At 38.1% G+C, this 21,286-nt stretch overlaps 1 protein-coding gene across 2 annotated transcripts in view; it reads right to left on the reverse strand.

Annotated features, from left to right (window-relative positions):
* The window catches only part of LOC149022894 (sterol 3-beta-glucosyltransferase UGT80A2-like), a 65,845-nt gene extending 47,154 nt beyond the window's left edge, over positions 1 to 18,691 (reverse strand). The window contains exons 1-4 of one of the 2 annotated variants that reach the window (XM_089150778.1): positions 18,255 to 18,690; positions 17,895 to 18,147; positions 10,978 to 11,165; positions 9,697 to 9,939 (exon numbers count right to left, since the gene is read on the reverse strand). In XM_089150778.1, the coding sequence (XP_089006904.1) occupies positions 9,697 to 9,939; positions 10,978 to 11,165; positions 17,895 to 18,069 (606 nt within the window). In that variant the 5' untranslated portion in view covers positions 18,070 to 18,147; positions 18,255 to 18,690. Of the gene's footprint in view, positions 1 to 9,696; positions 9,940 to 10,977; positions 11,166 to 17,894 lie in introns of both variants that reach the window. The other variant, XM_089150779.1, reaches the window with a different exon arrangement.
* Between the last annotated feature and the right edge of the window lie 2,595 nt (positions 18,692 to 21,286).

The raw sequence follows: 21,286 nt of genomic DNA on the forward strand, positions 1-21,286 counted from the left end.
CCAGTTTAGCCACTATTCAAATACAAATTCCATCAAAAACCCTAAAACCAGAACCACCAAAGCCCTAATCTACTGCTGAACCCTAATTCCATCTCCTATAGACTGGCCCAGTGACCATGGGTTACATCAACAACCCCCTATATGAGTGGATCAAGGACAGAGTAAACCTTCGTTGGATGAGGACAGAAGTCAACCCAATAAACATATTGTAAATTAGATGGGTGTGAATGTGGATGAGTACATGGCCACAAATGGGAAAGTGAATACACAGAAGAACCCCCATCCATTCAGGCCACACCATAGTTGTCAAGGCATTGCTTAAGCAACGATTAAGAGACGCTTAAGCGTCTGAGTGGTCCCTGCCCAGTCGAAGCTACCGTCGCTTTTTTTGAAGTCAATAAATCTGTCGCTTTGTCACTTAAATGTCCAAACAGTCACTTTGGTCTCCCAACCGCCGCTTTATTGCCACTTTTTTTAAAAAATTGGGTAACGCGGGGCTTATTGAAAAAGGCTTTTTGAGGGTCATGCTGAAAGGAGAAAGGTCCGAAAAGCCCTCACTTTATTGATGGGACATTTTGAATCTCCTTTTCCTCTCACCCCCCCCCCTGGGGTTCTGGTTCAGGAAAGGGTCAATGCAAGGTGCTGTAAGCCTTCGAAGCAATCTCTGGAGTTTGCCCTTATCCGAATAAGTTTTTTTTTTTAATGTTTTCTTCTTTGAGATTCTGAAATAATACTTCTATGGTAAACCCAATATCACATCTCTATGATTCTGAAATAGCATATCTTCTCTGAGATTCTGATATTGGCTTCTTTTTTTTTTATGTTTATCAACTGGAAGTGAATGCATAATGCCTAAGTTATTTATTCAGCAGGTGTCTGAGTTACTTTTTGTCTCCTAGTGGGGTAGTTTAGTTGTTTTGATCATTTAATTGTTGAACTTTAAAGTTATATTTTCCAATCTTATAAACTGATTACATGAATGAACTTTCCATCAAGTTTGCAAAATGTTTCATACTTAAATGCTATGAATATTATGTAACTTTGGATATTTGGATCAAATATCAAAAAATTAACACTAGAACGCTTTGACTGCTTAGTCCTCACTTTATTAGCGCTTTGTCGCTTTAATACCTTGGAAGCCCTCCATCGTTTGTCACTTTGACAACCTTACCCACACCCAAGTGCATCCCATAATACTAAAGATGAGTTATGGTGGTCCAACATAAATGATGATGCCACTCAACCACCTACCTAGGGTGTTGATGATGATGATGACCGCACTAATGGTGCTGGTTGCAGTGTTGATGGCGCAACAATTGAGCCAGCCAGAGATTGAGTTCTCTACGTGAGGAAGAGGAACGAATGATACAAGAAGATAGGTCTGGGAGTCAAGCAACGCCAGTGAAGTTTACAAGGGAGTCTCATTTCATTCATACAATACAAGATCAAGAGCATGGTGCACCATCTCTTGCGTCACATACCTACAGCCGATGCAAACAGAACTTGGGATATGAGGATGATAAATATGGGTCTCGGATGCATATATCCTCTTTGTCAAGCACCATGGGATCCATGAGGTTGAGGGGGCCTAGAGGATCTGAACACTAGCAAGCACCATCAGTTTAGTGATGTAAACCAAATCTAAAACCACCCAATGGGGCTCAAACTGTTTATGAGCACCCTACAGCCCTACCAGCAACCACAGTAAAATGTCCAAGTATAGTGGTATTTTGATAATTTTGCCACTTTGCCTACTAGGGTCTAGTTGGGTCCAGCGTGTTAGTAGGACCCTAGAACTGCTTCTATTTTTACAATTGTCTCATTATTTTACAAGTATCTGAAGAGTCCTTGTCAACATTGGGGATTCCTAGTTTATGAAAGAGTCCATTAGTGTTGTCTTAGTGCTTGCAAGGAACCAACATCTAATCTTAGAATTCAAATTGGAACTCTCTAGAGTTAGTTATGAAGGCTCATATAAGTCAAAGTACTAAGAGTCATATTTTGAATTGGCTTAAAAGTAAGAGTCCAAGTCTGTCTACTTTTAGGAAGTTGAGTCCTTTTATATTTTCCTTCATGTCGGCTATAAGTCACAATAGAATGTAACAATCGGTCTTGAGTTATTGAATAAAAATAAAAGATTGAAGGAAGAGTGAGTCGTCGGTTCCTAGGAGGAATCCCATGGCTGAGTGTGATCTAATTCTGCAATTTGCTTCAAGTTTCCTCCTCCTCCAAGCTTCAACAGCAACCCATTCAAGAAACTACAACAGCCCAAAGTCCTCCCTTCCAAGTATGTATAACCCAGCCCTTCCCTACCTCTTAGGCCCATGCATCTCTCCCCCATTCCCAGCAGCGGCAGCTTCACTCCACCCCTCTTAACTTCTAATCCCCACCCCTTTACACCCCCTTTCCCCTCTAATAGGATAGCACCTAACCCCCTACTCCATCCCTACCCTTATCTTCTTCATAAAAATTCTGCAATTCATCTTCAACCTCTAGACCTAAACCCTAGTTCAACATCCACCCTCAACCACAACTCCAAAACCACTTACTATTAGAATCTCCTCTACCTACTCTATTTTCCCCTTCCAAGTCTTAATCCTAGTTGACTTCCCTAAGAGTCCTACTCCAAGTTGGAAACCTCAAACCAAACCCAAACCGTATACAATTAAATCTGAAATTACAGAATAGAAACCACAGTGCTAGTCTTAACCTGACTGAACCCTAGAATCCATTAAAACCTAAATTCCAGATCCGAAACCATAATTACAGCAAGGTTTCAAGTTTAATTTCAGTAACCCCTAGCCAAATCCTATTCAAACCTAACCTTATCCCTTTCCTAACCCTAGAACCCCAAAACCTATCCATCCCCTTCAACCGTCAGGTATTCTAAACCCTAGTTGGCTGCTGATTCTATTGAAAACGATCCTGGAGGTGAGCCTAAACCTAGGGTCTTACCTCTATCAGTCAAACCCCAGAATCTGGTTCACATCAGATACCCATGACACTGCTACGGAGAGCGTTGGAGCAACACCATACAGGGGTTATGGTTAATGAGCATATGGTGGATTTGTTGGTGGCCCTTCTTGTGACAGGCATAGTAAATATTAGGGAACATGCTACCTCAAGTAGATGTCTATCCTTGCAATCAACAACCCCATTTTGAGGTGGACTATCGACGCAATTGGTTTGGTGTATGATGTCATGGTCAACTAGGCAAGAAGGGAATACACCACTCAAGTAATCAGTCTTATTATATGTATGAAGGATTCTAACAATGGCCTTAAACTATGTCCTAACACAATATAAAAGTTTTGAAAGCATGGAAAAACATCACTTTTCTAATGTAGTAAGTAGACCTATGTGGTCCTAGTGTAATAATCAACAGATGTGACAAACCACCCATGACCAGGCAAAGACACAGTCCAAGAAGGACACCACACATCAGAGTGAATAAACTAAGAAGGAAAAGCCTCACAATGATAGTCATTTGAATTAAATCTCTTGACTAAGTCAAGTAACAACATGGACGAAATAGACAAAGGGATGTGACCAAGACGACGATGTCACTGCAATGAAGTAAGAAGTGTAGGAGAAGTGGAATTATAAGCCATAGAAAGAGCTGACGGAGACCCATCTAACAAGTAGAGCCCACCTTATATCTACCACTACCAATCATAAACTCCGTTTCCAAGTCTTGAAAGACACAATAAGAGGGGAAAATGGTTATTTTGCAGTTCATGTCATGAGTAAGGCTGCTAATAGAGATAAAAGGTTAGCCTAAAGCTTAGGAACACACAAAACAAAGGATAGCATAGGAGAAGGCAAATAGGTAATGGAATCCCTTCCTAAAGATAGGAAAAAGAGACCCAATCAGCTGTTCGAACAACTCAAGTCAAGGAAAGATGAACAAGTCATATGGTTGGTAACCCCAAAGTCAATTATCCAAGAAGGAATAAAGGATAAGTTGAATTGACACTATGAAAACCAAAAATACCTATAAAAGGCTGAGGATCAGCACTAGGAACAACAGTAAAGGCTATAGTTGCACAGAAGTCCAGTGCTGAAGAAGATACGTCAAGTCTGGACATCAATTAGCGAAGGTGCTGGAGCTTGTCTACAGAAAGAGGTGTTGGAGTACTTAGGGTGTCACAATTAGCTTGGTTTGTAGATGCTTGAATGTTACCCCTATTTCTATTCCTAGCTTCACCACGAGAATTTGTTGGACACCCATGCAACTTCTAATACTTATCCTTTGTATAACGCTCTTTTCCACAATATTTGCACTTCACTGGGGCACGAGAATCACCAAAACTAGTCTTATTCATAGTTGTTAAGGTGTTGCCTAGGCGTCCGGGCGCCTCAAATCGGCAACGCCTTATTTTCAGGCAATAAGGCGGCCTTGGGGTATGAGGCATCTACTAGGTGTTGCCTCAGGCGCCTCGGAAGCCTTTTACCCCAAGGAGTCCGCTTTTCTTTTCAATTTTAAATCACATGAAAGATGCCAAATCGAAGGCATATATTAAATTACTTATTAGATTCCGATTGTAAAGTATCTATTGTTTGAACCTATATGCATATTTATAATGACGCTACATGTGATCAAATATTAAAATAAAAAAAAAAAACAAAATTGAAAGAGAATAAGTTCTTGACTCGAGTCTCACACTCTCACTCTCACTCTAATCCCTAACCTATTTCTCTCTTCCTCTCTTCTTCTTTTCCATTCCCGCAACGACACTCCGGCAAGCAATGGCTAGCAACAGGCGACTTCTTATCTTCCTTTCTTCCCGCAACTTTTTATTTAGGACCTACTATGTGTGGTTTGTAGTATGTTGGATGACTTAAGGTAGGCTAATATTAGTTTTTTTATTATATAAGATATAATAGATTTATAATTAATAAGAATGAATGAGATGTACACTAAAATTTTCACTTAGAACTCCTTAACCGCCTCAAAAGCGTCTCGTCGACTCATCGCCTCAACTTGCCTAAACCACCTCGCATCGCCTCATCACCGTGACAACTATGGTCTTATTGCTACCAAAACCAGCCACCAAAGTAGACTTGTTAGATGCCTGGGTGTGTACCATAGCTATCCTACGACTACCCATAGTGTCAACTATAGCATTCGCTTTCTCCGAAGAAGGAAAGGATTCCTAGGAAAGATATGTGCTCAAATTTGATCATACTCAACATTCAATCCCGCCAAAAAATATACACTCTAAGCTTATCTTCCCACTTCTAATAGACGGCAACATTTGCAACACAGGATGGAGTAAAATGATCATAGAAGTCAAGGATAATAACTTCGAAGAGTGTTGTAGTACTGAGATCGGGTAAGTCTTTTTTTTGCAATTGAAGAACCTTCCTTCAAATCTAAAAACATTGTGCATCATTCCCAACCTACCCTCCATACAGTAGCAGCATTAGGAAGAAGAAGTTAATTGTATGCAATACTCATTTGAAGGAATAAAAGAGAAATCCCATAACCAAGCACTCACCTATCTCCAAATTGTCTTGAGCCGTATCAGGTGTTTTGATAGAAGTTCCATGAAGATGCCCAATCAAACCACCAGCACCAATCGCAAGAGAAACAAAGTGAGACCAGCGAAGATAATTGGCCCCATTACGCTTAACAGTGGTCATCTAAAAAAGGGAAGAATTATGATCCGGAGAAACTGAAGTAATGGGAGGATCCTCCATACCAGATGCACCAAAAGAGGCAAAGGAGACTGTATCAGCCATGGCAAGAATAAAAGAGGTAAAGGACTAAAGGAAAAAAATTGGATAGGAGAAAAGTGCTCACTACCACAAACTAGATATGAACAGATGGATTCTTAGGGGGAAAATTTTCAGAACATAGGAGAGACAAATGTGATAGGACCATCAAAAAGCCAGGGTTGCTAGGTGATAGCCCTAGAAGGATTGCATATGGTTGTCGACCCTTCTAAAACCTATCGCAAGGTCTGAAATAGAAGCTAGGAAGGGGCTATAGAGAGGAAGCCTAAAGAGGTGCTACGACCATGGAATAAATTTCGGTTGAAGCAACCAAAATTTAGATCGAAATGTCGGAATTTTGTGAAAACAAGATGAAACTTCGAAAATTTCGTCCGTTTACAAAGTTTCAACCAAAACTTACCGAAATTTTGGTGGATCCAAAACGAAATTTCACTACCAGCAGAAACGATACCTGCATAGTTATAAATATACATCATTTCAAGCTCACTGTTTCAAGCTCTTCCCACTTCTTTGATTTCTTTTGGATTCTACCCTCATTTAAGTTGATTTAAACAGCTCCTTTGCATTCCAACTCCACTCTTGCTCCTTCATTGTTAGGTTTTTTATACTCAAATAAGGTGAGTTAACAAAGTTCCCACTTTTTATTTTTGTTTTGCTCCTACCTCAAATAACTTAGATTGCTTTCAAATTAAACTATGTTTAGTCTAGAGTGTTGATCTATGATTATAAATATACCATTGTGTTTGTTATGCTTTAAATAGGTAGGATGCAAGAATTCAAACCATCTGGAGGTCATATAAGGCTCAAAATAGAGGGTTGAAACTTCCAAAAAAAAGTACCAGGTTTCAACCGTCGGATTTTTCCTGGAGTTTCGACCGAAATTATCACCATGGTTACGACACCCCCTAGGAGTATCCCAAAGATCAGCGATGCTCCTAGGGGAGATCGCTGGCAAAAGAAGGCTAAAAAAACTATGTTCGATGCTCCTAGGAATAACACTAGGAGCAGGCGACACCCTAAGGGGTTGTCACTGGTGTTTGGGGGGGTTCTTCTAAGGGTGTCACCGGGTTACAATGGTGGAAGAGATGTCGGCAATGGGTGGTGGTGGTGTTTCAGATACGTACCAGAATCTTGCAATGGTAGAAAGAAGAGAAGAAAGATGGCGGAAGAGCGAATGGGCTAGGCATGTTGTTTGGAAGGTTTAGTGCTAGTGCAATACGAGGAGAATGAGCTAGAAGGTGGCGGCGATGAGTGGTGCTGTCCGGCGATGGATGGTGCTGGCCCTCGGATCAGAGAAGCCTCTAATACCATGTTGAAAGAAGTGAATGAATATTGACATGTGTCTGAAGTACACGACAGGAGCTCTATTTGTACTCATACCTTACCAAATGCGGAACAAATCAAATCTTCCTAGTCTAAGAATCTTACAAGAAAAATAAGAGACCCTAAAAGATCCTAAAGATCCTAATAAATCTACCCTCAATAAGGAAAACACAAAAATAGAACGTAAATCTAGAAGAAGAAAAAAATCTACTAACAACTAAGGGTGTCAATTGCATACCAAAACCGTTTAACCGTACCAAACCACATCATCTAAAACCGCACCGTTCAAAATTCCGTACCGAAACCGAATTTCTTCGGTACGGTTCCAGTTTTAGGTACTCATATCGTCGTCGGTATGTACCGAAACCATACCAAATTAAGGTATATAAATGTAATTTTACAATTAAAACATTTTACCTTTACCCTATCCATAATTCCCTATTTCAATTTTTCTTTTCATCCTTTACTCCTCTCTTAGATTTATTTGTTTTGTCTCTATTAATTAGATTTACTTGCTTTGTTTCGGTTAATATCATATCCTATCGATTGTTTGATCAAAATTTCATTAGGATCTTAATGAACTAATAAACAAAAATGGTAGGGGTTTGTTTGTACAAAACATGTACTCCACTACATACCATGTTTAAACCATTTTCCCGTACCATTTTAATACCGAAACCGTACCAAACCATTTTTTGCAAATACCGAAACCGTACGGTACCATGTAAATTCGGTACGGTAAGGTATGGTTTTCGGTATTCAAAGTTGGTACCGTACCGATTGACACCCTTACTAACAACAGGATCACAATCTTACCCCCAAATCTACTCGATTATGTCTTACGATAGATATCCATCATCCCCTTACACTAGTTACATTGACCCATTCCCTAGGTTGGGGTATCTATCTCAGGTTGACAATGGGCAATTACAGACTACCAAAACAGTTGGTCCCACACCATAACACGGAATGTGTTGTACACCATTCAAAGAAGCTAAGACAGATGCAATGGTATGTAGCTCGTGGGATGGATCCACCGAGAAACTCATTTCGATTTAAGTAGAGATCTCGGATTGTTCGCACAAGTTTATATCAGTTATCTAGTTTGTGGTTATCATCTTGTTTAACATTCCATTTGATTGTATAAAACATTTAAAAGTACTTCTGTTTCAATTTACAACTCCTCGTACTTGTCAGGTAGACACACATGTCTATCAATTAGTAGGACATGAAAGAGTACTTTTCTTTGTTTTTTTTTAATGCAAAGTACTTCTTCCATTGTGTTAATTATGCTTTAAATAAGCTGGCATGCAAAAACCCAGGTTGAAAACCCATCATTATAGGCCAAAACTGGCCACAAAAATTCCTGGCAAAAGTACTAGGTTTAGCTGAAATTTCAAGACCATCTTGGTTTCAAGGCTGGCAGAAACCAGCCTTAAAACTGAGATTTTGAACCTCATCCACAACACAAAGTTCATTCCATCAACCACAGAAAATGGCGGTAAAATAGCCTGGTATCATTGTAGCCTCTAATGAACAAAATCCAATTTATCAAGATCTTGTAAGAGAACCAGCTTAGGGTTTAGGGGAAGTCTATTATGGTGTATGGCTGACTTTGTAAGGTGATCCTAAATGGGGCCTGTTGATTTTGAATGGATAACAAAAATGTTTATGTAATGATGTAGTGATGTATTATGGAGTCTAATAAGTTGATAAGGGGGTTAGAAAACATTCAATCTAAAAGGTTTCCAGGTGGGTGATATGGGATAAATCTATGAGATAAGGAAAAACAGGCTTTTAGATGTGGGGCTGGGTGAAACTTGGATGGGGTAAGGTAACAGAGATGTGCTCCATCCAAGTTTAGTCAGGTTTGGATGGATAGCTTAGAAAATATGGGGTTTCTCTATGAAAGAACTCAAGATATTGAATTTTTGAAGAATTTTCAGGCTTTTGAGTTGAGGATGATGGGAGTTGGCTATACTGATATAAGTTCCCAAACCCTATTTTCCTCGCAGTAGACCCTAGTTTCTATCCTACATCCAACCCAACCTCACCATTATAGAACTTTCACAAAAAATTCAATCGATGTACACCTTATACAGTTCTGCCTGCCCCCTTACTTGGTACAAGTTACAGCCTCATCCTACCGTCCTAAAACCCTATTACTGACTTCCTACAAGCTGGTTCTGTTTAAGGTCTTGGAAGACAAGACCCTACTTGATCCTATTCAATCTAGGGTTACAACAGAAAGTGCTGGTCTTCAAGTTTATCTACTGTAGGACCTTGTCTTCAAGTGTAGATGTCAATTTCCAGAAAAGTGTAGGTTGAATCTACATCCACAGCTGGATCTTGAATATTACTTATTATTGACCCCAAATATCTAAAATCACTTGGAAGAATCTTCCTCTCTGCAATATTCACCACTCCATCACCAATTCCCCTGTACAGATAGACATCATACACTGTCTTTGTTCACTTTCTCTTATCTCCAACTTGGCACTAATCCCTGTTTCTGTCTAATTACTTGAAGCTTCCCTAACCTTTTTGTGTAAAGCTTGAAATATACAAACAAAAGAAGAAACTGCAAAACAAACTTCAGCGTAAGCTCATAACAAGGAAATATGTCCACACAACCTGCAAGTGTTTACCAATGGCAATAAATGGCTGCACATCACCCCGTGTGCCAACAATAAGCATAACTATTTGAAGTGGTTGAATACACTGCAAGTCTGTTGGATCCACAGATTCTTCATCAACAGCTTCATGATGATCACTTCCAGTTACAACATCAGCAGATGGAGTTTCTATGTCGACAGGAACTTCAAATGCTACAGTCCCATTCTTGTTCACAGTAGCTATTCTTTTCAATAACTTGCGCTGCAAAATGTGATAGAATGGTAAGGAGCAAAATACATCAGGATCACAAGATAGTATTAATGTTAAGGACAGTGAGGTATATAAATGACCATCAGAAAAGAAAAAAAAAATATATATATACATACATATTGTCTAAATATGAAATAATAGATTCCTCAATTTATTAAACATTAACAAGAAACATAATAAATTAATAATTAATAGTTAGGGAACATCAAGACCCATTCTGGTTAGCAAGTCTCCACAAGGGATTGTCAAACAGAAAATACAGTTGTAACAAAAGGTAATGAATAGTCAAATGCAGGATGGAGTACAGGTTCGCTACACCAGAACACCAGCCAACAACTACAACATTCAGAAAGATAATCGACGGGAGAAGAGATATAATAGAAAATAACCAATCCAGACCGAAAAAATAAATAGCGTGAAAAAATGAAAGTGTAGCTGGAGGGGCTCTGACAAGGTAACTAAATAGTAAATACACTATTATACTTGGGTCCGAACCAAAGTTATTATTTTGAGTGCTCTTTTTTTATTTTATTTTTTTATTATTATTATTATTTTTTTTTTTTGGGTGAAAATTCTCCATGCACCATGTTTGGAAGGTCAAAATAGTTCGGGTTCACAAGTCAGATTTAAAAGTAAAAGAAAATAAAAAAAATTAATAATAAAAAAAAAGCAGCAGCAGCATTTCCGGTTTCAAAATCAAGTGTATCAGCTTGAGATGGCTAAGAAAAAGTACCGCATTTCGACCATATCTCGGTTTCTAGCTAGCAATTTTGAGTTTGTTTACTTTATTAAGTTTTCTAGAGTGATTTGGAGCCTTTTCTAAACTGTGCGCATTTGATTACACAAAATTTATTAAATAATTGTGCTTTACCTGGGCCATTACTTCTGTTGAAGACCTAAAGTTTCAGCAAAAAAAAATTGAGACCTCATTGACAATTATAAATGAACCCTAAACCATAATTCCCATCAATTATTGGATACAGAAAATCGATCTAAAGTAACAGCAAATACATTCATAATGGAACATACCTTTTTCTGCGCTGATATTTTGTCATCAAGTATAGTTTTCACCTCTTCACCAAGAATATTAGGCATTTTACGCCTCTCAGTTTTTGATCTGTCCAACTTAACAGGACTTGAAGTTGTCTCTAATTTGTCTGTATTAACCTTTTCTCCAGGCATTGTATTCGCTCTAGGCAAGCTCCTTTCAACTGTCCCTGGGAAAGAGAGAATCAGAAACCACAGGACTTTCAGAATGAGCATGAATGTCACAGGTTCATATAAATGGTGAGTTATATTCATGCTAACTATTCAACCATGCTCAAAAAGCAACTTCTCAGGTCGTAACATTACTTCAAACCCTTGCAAAATATGCAGGCATACACTGGCAATACTAGGTCAGGAGGTTTTGAAAAACAATATCTCTCAACCCCAAAAATTATTTAAAATATATATATATATATATATATATATATATATATATATATATATATCCAAGCACACAAATAGCTTTGTAGTAATGTCTAGGAATTTGTTATGCACTTTTTTGCAACAAACTTCCGAAGAAGACAGAGAGCTTATCAAAGTAAGCTGTTGTCAACATTTTTTCATGCCCTTTAAAGCAAATAATAGATAACACATGTAATACTGATTCAGGCACCATTTCACGAATTTAAAAACCTCAAGCATAAAAAGCCAAGGGGAAGAATCACTAAACCCAAAGCTTAGGAAGAGGCAAAGATTTAAACTATTAGTGTCCAAATCATATTGGCTGGGTGAATTTAAGAAACGCATTGTACCAAATTAAAGATACACGAGAAACACTAAGGATTGGCCTGGTAAAACACTTACTTACATAGAAAAAACAAAACCAAAAAAAAAGAGTATAAACATACCGTATTGAAGATGCACAAGAAACGCTAAAATCTGCCTGGAAAAATACTTATGGAGTAAAATGACAAAGGGTAAAAATAAGCAAAGATAAAATGTACCTGCACAATCACTAAACAGGATACAGCATATAATAAGACAAGTAGACTCACTTGAAATTGTCATAAAAGATGAGGTTTCTCACATGTAGTATTATTCAACATAGTTCAAACCTTGACCAAAATGTGCGAAATCTAGGTCAAAATTTCAGTTTTTGAAGGAACCAAAATGAAATCACCAGGAACTGAAACAAAATCACCAGTTTCGACTGAAATTCTCAACCCAAATACCAATTGAAATTGGGTGAACCGGCTTGACCCAACTGTCCCATTTCACTTAAAAACACTGTTTTTTATTGAAAATCTGCATTTTAGCGAAACTTCAACTCAAAACAGGCGGAAACCCCACTTTTGACTGCCATTTTTCCATTGCATTTCGACCCTTGTAAGCCCATTGTAGTGATGGTTTTTAAGCCATTTCCTTCCCTCCTTTGCTGATTTTGACATTTCTTGGTGAGCATTTCAACCTATTTCAAGCTTTTGAGCAAGGTGATGGATTTTTCCCCAAATTTTTTGTGTTTTCTTTGTTCCACACTCAAATCATATTAGATTGTTTTGAATTTAAAATATGTTGACTCTAATAGCTAGATCTTCGGATATAAGTTATGATTAATAAAATTGAGAAGAGATTTTCCAGCCAAGAGAGTGCAAATGGAGTGGTGTTTGGGTTTCCAAGTCAGAGGAAACCCAGTGGCACCTTGTTTAAGTGCTTGTTCTTCAACAGATTTCAATTCCCAGCCAATATTAATAAAGTAAGCTATCATCCCTCCCCTCCCCTATCTTATATTCCCTCACCTTTCTCTCCCGTACTTCCCCTCCCTGCTTATGGCACCTTGAAACCCTTCACCAAACCCAGAAATCGGTAACTCCCTACAACAACAACAACAACAACAATAAGCCTTGTCCCAACTAAATGGGGTCAGCTACATGGATTCTTGCCTTCCAATCAGTTCTGTTTGAGGCCATGCTAGATACAAGGCCTAAGCTATGCATATCCTTTCTCGCCATTTCTCTTAAGGTTATCTTAGATCTACCCCTATCTCTTCTAGTCCCTTCAATCTAGATTATATCACTTCTCCATATAAGGGCATTTATAGGTCTATGTTGAACATGGCAATGCCACCTTAAACGACTTTCTCGAAGCTTATCACTTATGGGAGCAACTCCCAAACCAACTCTAATATGATCATTTCTTATCCTTCCTAATTTTGCCACTCGTCCATCTTAACATCCTCATTTATGCTACACTGAGTTTATCTATATAATTTTTTTTAACAACCCACACGCATAGCTGGTCGAACAATTGTCCTATAAAATTTTACTTTAAGCTTTAATGGAATACGCCAATCACATAAGACCCTGAACGCACCTCTCCACTTCATCCACTCTATTTTAATTCTTTGGGAAACATCATCCTCTATATCACATCTTTTATTTATGATTGAACCTAGGTACCTAAAACAATCACTTTGAGGAATCTCCTTATCATCAAGTATCACTACCTCATCGTCTCACCAATCATGACTAAAGTTACAAACTAGATATTTTGTCTTCGTTCTACTTAGTTTAAAGCCTCTTGATTCCAAAGCTGCTCTCCATGATTCTAATTTGATATTAACCTCCACTTAAGTCTCATCAATCAACACAATATCATCGGCAAAAAGCATACACCAGGGGACCTCATCTTGAATATCTTTAGTAACTTCATCCATTACATCCATTATAAGTGCAACTAGATATGGGCTTAAAGTTGATCATTGATGTAGCCCAACTGTAATTGGGAATTCATTACTTTGTCCCCCCCACTGTTCTTACACTTGTCACCGAACCATCATACATATCATTATCTATGTCTACATGTTTACTTGCAACACTTCTTTTCTCTAGTACTTACCAAATTAACGCTCTAGGAACTCTATCATAAGCTTTTTCTAGGTCAAAAGATACCATATGAAGGTCTTTCCTACATTCTCTATACCTTTCCATAAGTCTCCTAATTAAATAAATAGCCTCCGTTGTAGATCTTCCCAGCATAAACCCAAACTGGTTCTCCGTAATTGTAGTTAAGTGTCTTAAACGGGTTTCAATTACTCTCTCTCCCATAATTTCATAGTATAGCTCATCAATTTAATGCCCCCCTCATTGTTTGGCTCCCTTCCCCTCCAAAACCTTCTCCACCTCATCTGCTTGGAACCTCATCAGATCCCATAACCCTAAGCCCCCCGGACCCCTTTGGTTTGGTTCAAATGCTACATTCCCCGCCACTCCCTTACCCTTTGGAGAGCCCTTAATCTCGCCCTCCCCACCCAATCCTTCCTTATTGACCGCCACATTCTTGTTAATCCCAATTGCATCCTTTGTTGGAACGGTTTGGAGAACCTTGAGCACCTTTTTTTTCCTTGCCCCCTCTCCAGATCTATCTGGGGAAAAGCCCTAGTTTCCATTTGGCCCCGTTCAAGGCAATCCTATAGGTTTTTTCAAGATTGGTATTGGATTTTGAGAAACTATTCAGGTTCTTCCATTTGCGATCGGATTGGTAAGCTAGTGTACTGTGCCTTGATCCATCACCTATGGTGGGAGCACAATCTTAGGAGATGGGCTTCCAAATCTCGTTCTATAGATAGGATTTGGAATGCCATCTATTTTGATGTTTCTTCTAGGCTATTAGCTATTCCCCATCCACCCGGTGATGATACCTTAAGGAAGTAGGAACAAGCTCATTGTTGTCTCTTGGGGTCTTAATTCTCCTTTTCGGCCTTTTGCTTAAAGGCCTTGTTATCTTGCCTTTCGTTTAATATGTTTTTATTCATCCAACAAAATTTAATACCCCTATAGTTACTACAGCTTTGAATATCTCCTTTATTTTTGTAAATTGGAACCACAATGCTTCTCCTCCATTCATCTGGCATTTTCCTTGTGCTCATAATCTTATTAAACAACTTAGTCAAACAAACTAGTCTATGGGTTCCTAAGCTCTTCCATACTTCTATTAGGATTTCATCAGAACCTTGTGTCTTGTCGAGTTTCATCCCCCTTAGTGCTTCTTTTACTTTAGACGTCAAAATTCTCCGTATATAAGTTTGAAAATTAGTGCCTTGGTGAATGGTGTAATCGTCCAAATCATATGTGCTTGAAGTATGCTTGTTTAGTAGACTAGAGAAATAGATTTCCCATCTTTTCTTAATATCCTCATCACATACTAGTACTTTACCATCTCCATTTTTAATACATCTAACATGGTTAAGATCTCTACTCTTCCTATCCCTCATCTTAGCTCTCTTATAAATAGATTTTTCCCCTTCCTTCGTGCCCAACTTATTGTATAACTCTTCATACTTCTTTCCCTTGTTTTTCCCGCAATTTTCTTAACTTCATTCTATCCAACCTATACCTTTGAAGATCCTCAACATCCTTAGTTCTTTGACATGTCTTAAAACTAGCTTTCTTATTCCTAATCAATAACTCCCTATTCCCTCAAAATCCCTCTTCTCTTGGAATTACCATCACTCTGAAGACTGGCCGTCAATCTGGGGTACATCAATATGTATTTGGCCTTTGATTCCATGGGTTCAATTCGATAGGCCTAAAATATGGGTAGAAAGTAAACAACCAGGATTTTTTATTTTTTTTTCATTAGATTAGTTAGAGTCTTATTTTAAGTCTCCTTCCTCTATTATTTCAACTTCCAAGTCAATTTAGGTTACCCAATCGGTTAAGGATTGGGTTAGACTTTTCCTTTTCTGGATAGCAGTCTAATTTGGATTCAGCTTCTAATTTTGAGTCCGAGTTTGAGTTTGGAACTATGTCAACCAATATGCTATAAAGATAGATGTAATTGCTCAGTTGAGCCATGAATTAGTGAGTTAAATTTTGAGTCCAAATTTGAGTTTGGAACTATGTCAACCAATATGCAATAAAGATAGATGTAATTGCTCAGTTAAGCTACAAATTAGTGAGTTGAATTTTGGTCGGATTTGTTTTGGTAGAAATAAGAAATATTTTATTTATCTAGGGCAAAGCCCCGAGGTAATTTACAACATAAAGAGTCTAACAACAAAGGCCATGTAAGAAAAGGGGGAATGTTGCAACAATAGAAAACATTCCTAGGATGTAGAAACATGCTTTGCAATGGAAAATGCCACAAAAATTAGCTTCTCTATGGATATGTTGAAAGCGGATACATGGAGCTGAGGCCAAAGCTTGGTGTTTAAGATCAGATTATCATTACCAATAAGGAACAAAGGTATAGCATGATTGTGTGACCATCTCCCCCCACCCCTTCTTTCTCTTATATGATTTCTTCTCTTCTCTTTTCTTTCCCATGAGCTTCTTCTATAGTTCTATCATTCAAGGTTCCTATTCAAGAAGATCTTCAACAACAATAATCTTAATTATCACCAATTCCAGCTCTTCTTCTAATCTTCTAGTTCCGAACCCTATTTCCCCTTTTCTCTTTGTATTTTCATACTCCCAAAAAACCCAAAATGCAAACTTAGATTTACACCAATCTAACCATCAAAATTGTCCCAAACTTTAGGGATCATCTCCCATACATTGCCTAAGTTTTCCCCAAGTTCCATCCTCATCCAACCACTATAACCTATGTCCTTCTGTACCCCCAATAAGCTACCCCAAAATCCTTAGACTACAAATCCTAACTTTTTGAATTGGAGTCGCAAAGACTGACCCCAAGTCAATCCTATTCAATCTAGGGCTACATCAAAATCAATGCCTAATACCTACATGACACAACCCTAGGCCTATTCCTAGGAAAAAGGAACAATTCGGTGTTGGATCTGAACCAAAAAGGTCAGCTTGCCAATGTCTATTTTATTGGGATTATTATCCATCAAGGGATTAAGCACTTCCTCTTCCAGCACACCAACCTATCTCCCAATCTTTCAGTGATGGAATTAAAGAGTCATCACGAAGTAAACCAAGTAATCCTATAGCACCCCTAAATTACTAGCACATTCACAAATAAAATGTCCATACTAATTAGACTTAGGTGTAGTTCTATCTAAATAGTTTTTTTTAGAGATTTAAATTTGCAGACTGACACTCTATTTTACTGAGACACCACTGACTTTGCAAATAACCAAAACATTTCAATTGTCCTTCCATTGTATTTTCACCCACAATGGCCCTTTGGTTCTCTAGATGAATAAAATTCCAACTTCCCTCTCTATCAAGTGACCATTACAACACCCTCAACTGAATGCTATTTATTCTACAAAAATGCTATCCCTTGTTTCAAACAATTGTTCTCCATTTTGCAATGCTGCACTATCAAATTAAATTTTGTATAATAAATATAGCTGACTTAAGCTAGTGGGAAATTAGTCTGCCTCAACAGAAGACTAGAAGAACTTAAAATTGATTGTAATAGATAATATAACCAACCTTCTACCGTGCAGATTTGGAAATCACCCCTCAGACATGATCTAGAAGATAGCAGCCCATTTAAGATCTTCTATGGAGAATCAGGTTTAAAATATCCAATCCAAAAGGGAAAGTATGGAACACCCCAAAGATAAGTAATAGGGTTGCTGCATTAGGAATTTGGAACTAACGTACAAAATTAAATCTGGAATCTAGAGTCCAAACAGAACAAATAAGCTTGCATTCCAACCAATTAACAGGACATTGTTAATTTGACTGTTCTGTAACAACCCTGCCCCCACTGCATTGTACTAGACCTCTAAGATGCCTCTATAGAGTTGATTTACTTTCTTCTCTTTCTCTACATGAAAACTAAGCCAACCAGCAATGACTACCTTCTTTAATCAAGCAAAAAAGACATTATGAACCACCAAGAGCAAAGACAGCATCAAACCAATTATCCCTAAGACACAAGTCCTCTGTTTGGATAAATTTGACACATAATCACACAAATCCAGATAGATAGAACAAAAATAAAATTTTAAATTGATGACATGAGAAGCAGATTCTACCGACCTGAGGAGTCGCCAACTCTGTTAGTACTGGAATTTCCCAACCCAGGGGCTTCCCTGCTTCCCAATTCACTATCACTACCAGCAGCTCCTTCAACAACTACTTTGTCTCCCACCGAAACAGACACCTCATCATCACTATCCGAAGAGTTTACACCACGCTCCCGCAATTCTGCCATCGTCACCGTCACCAATCTCCCTCGTCCACCACCGCGCTATTATTATTTGTCACTCCCTTGGATCCAGATCCGTTGAACCTTCGAGATTGCAATAACTGTTACCTTGTTGATTGAAACCCTAAACTAAAACTTTAAGAAAATGTTGAAAAAGGAAAAAGGAAAAAGCAATTTTTATAGGCTCTCACGTGGACAGCGATGAAGGATTCCTGGAAGACACAATTGAGGTTTCTGCCAGAGAGGCTAAAGGCAAAGATACTCGTTCATTCTATGTTTTTTCTCGAAGAGAGAGAAAGAGAGAGAGGCTCTGCAACTGCAGCCACTCGGCCAGACCACTAGTCCACTAGAAACGACGGTTTCGATAAGGGTATTGGGTGGTTATTACAGGAGAAGGTTGAAAGAAGGGACGTCGCAGGAGACCAGCGATGTCCAGAGTCTCCATATTCTGACTCTCTCTGCTTTAACGAGGATTATGCGCGAGTGCCGGCGGTTGGTTTCCGTTGTTGGAGACGATGATGCGCTAGTGGACCCCACATACCCGAAATTAGACATCTTTCGTTTCGTAAGGCCGATCATCACCCACCTGCTCCTCAACCGATGCCCAATGATTGGTCGTGTCCAGTCGATACGATGAAGTACCGACAATGACTGTTTCACTCTAGATCGTCTCCACTTTTTATGGTTTTACTTTACTTTTGTTTTCTGGTTTTAAAAATTAAAAAATAAATAAAATAAAATAAAAAATAAAAATAAAAACCACCTAATCGCGTTAACGACGTGTTTCTGATACACTTGGCGAGGAACACCAAATTTTTATCTAAATAATTTAAGGAATAATAATAATAATAATAATAATAATAAGAACAACAACGACCAACATTCCCAGTGTGGATCATACCCTAAGAAGCAGACTTACAACCAAGGTTTAGAGTATCCCAAAATATCATATGATACTAGTCAATATGTATCCATATTTGACCCAATCGATACAATATATCTCGATATTTCTCTCCATTAAATTACAATAAAATACATTAGCCAGAGTGATATAATACTCGATACAGGACGATACGTCTCTTAAAATCACATGATCGATATGATACTCGATACTGATACTTTAAACCTTGCTTACAACCATAAATTACGTAGGTCTCACAAGTAAAAAATAGTAAAACATTAAAAAAAAATTCATCACCCTAACCCTGTGGGGGCCCCTGTAATTAGTGGTCAACAGCCATCGGGGAAGCATAGAGTGCTCCTTGTTGGGGGAGACAATCCGAACTCCATTCCCACCTATCGAAAAAATAATAATGATAGTGAATTCCAAAGTGTGGTGGCTCACTTGATAAAAAAATCAATACCTCCAAGTAAAAAATCAAAGTCCAGCATTATATAGAAAGTATATGTGTAACAACTACTATTGAAGATGTAGTCAACGTATGCATAAGTTGACTAGTCGAACCTTAGTTCCAATAATAATAATAACAATGACCATGCAAAAATTGTTTCCGGACTAATGCTTGTATGTAAAACATGTCATGTGACAATGTCCTAACTGTTTTATTATGGTAGAAATTGGTATACATCAGTGACCAAAATTTTCTCGCTATACATACAATTAAATTTCTGAAGAAAATCAAGGGAGTGATCATAACTAAGATTTCCTGAGGTCATGAGTTCAAACTTCCTAAATGTTGTCTATGTGTGATGGGAGGTTAAATTATTAATATTTAATATTATAAATAGAAATATTCACAAAGAAGTAATTTTCTGCGTCATTTCTTTTGCTGGACAATGCTATGGGAGAGTGTAACCCTTGGATGCTAGGTCAATGGAGCCCACATTACTACATCAGGATAGAATTCTACATAAAGAGGTATGAACAATTTAATCTATTTTTATAACTGAAAAGATATATTATACTGATAAAATATGAGGATTGAAGATTTTCAAATATATTGACGAAAGAGTGTATAGCAAACTGTCAAGTTGGTTAGAAAAATTATTATCTCAATCACGGAAGTAGGCATAATCAAAGTAATAGCTCAAGCAATTCTCACGTATGCCATGTCAATCTTTTGGTGGACTAATTCAGGGGGACCAAGGTGTCTGTTGGTTGAAAGTGGCCTCAAATTTGTTAATCGCAATCATTTTAGTTTCAAGGACATAGAGATCTTTCAACATCGCTTTACTTGCACGTCAGAGTTGGGTTGCTCAACGATCCACAAAGTCTTTAGGCACAGCTCTTGAGATCTAATCACCCGATTTTGACATTATCGATTGATTTGAGTGGATAAATAGTGGACCCCAATCAAAAGAGAAGAGTTTGTATCGAATAGCATATATACTTCGACTTTCATATGCTAGAGCTTTGGCTTGTAAACACAAAGTATTATACATGATGCATTGAAAAGATTGGGTTCAAAATTATTAGAAGAAAATTCTTTGCAAAGAAAGAACTTTACGGAAAGGGATCTGATTTCAACGGTTGTTCGAATGACAGTTGGTAATGGATGCAATACTAAAACCACAATGGACCCATGGGTACCTACCCTCCCAATGGTAGTCTCTTCTCCATCAACTCAAATACCTTTTTAAGTTCATGATCTGATTGATTGGAGTTGGAGAATTTGGAGACTTGATTCTTTCAACTAGCTTTAGGACTCAAGATGCTTTGAGGTCCTACAAATCTGGATTTTTTTTTCAGTTAGATCAGCTTATTGTTTGAGTATTTCTACTAATGAATCCAAGATCTATGCTTTGGTCAGATAAAATCATGTAAGTGAATGAGCATCTCCCCTAAGGCTCCATTCTCTAGAATTTATTGGCCCTAACTTGCAGGAATTTCGTTCCTTTATTTGGGATAAGTATAACTCTTCCGGACAATTAAATGCTGTGAATTGTTTTGCAGCTAGCTTACTTAATTAGGCAAATATGGAAAGCAAGGCTGAGATCATTCTCTTATGGTGCAACTCCATCCCTGTGCAATACAATGGCTGCATTTAGAGCTTCAGTTGTTGAATCAAATGCTATCTCAAAGCATCCTACTGCTACTACAACACTAGACCTCTTCAAATTTAACCCCCCACAAACCACCAAACGTGTTTTCTATATTCGCTAATTCTGCTTGGTGCAATGATTCTGGATTGGGTGGTCAAACATACATCCTCTAGGATCTAGGTTCTTCCTTCGTTACGGCAAGAAGCTCACACCAAGTTTT

This window comes from Hakea prostrata, chromosome 3, assembly GCF_041222555.1.
Source record: "Hakea prostrata isolate BN-2017 chromosome 3, UWA_Hpros_2, whole genome shotgun sequence".
NCBI lineage: Eukaryota > Viridiplantae > Streptophyta > Magnoliopsida > Proteales > Proteaceae > Hakea > Hakea prostrata.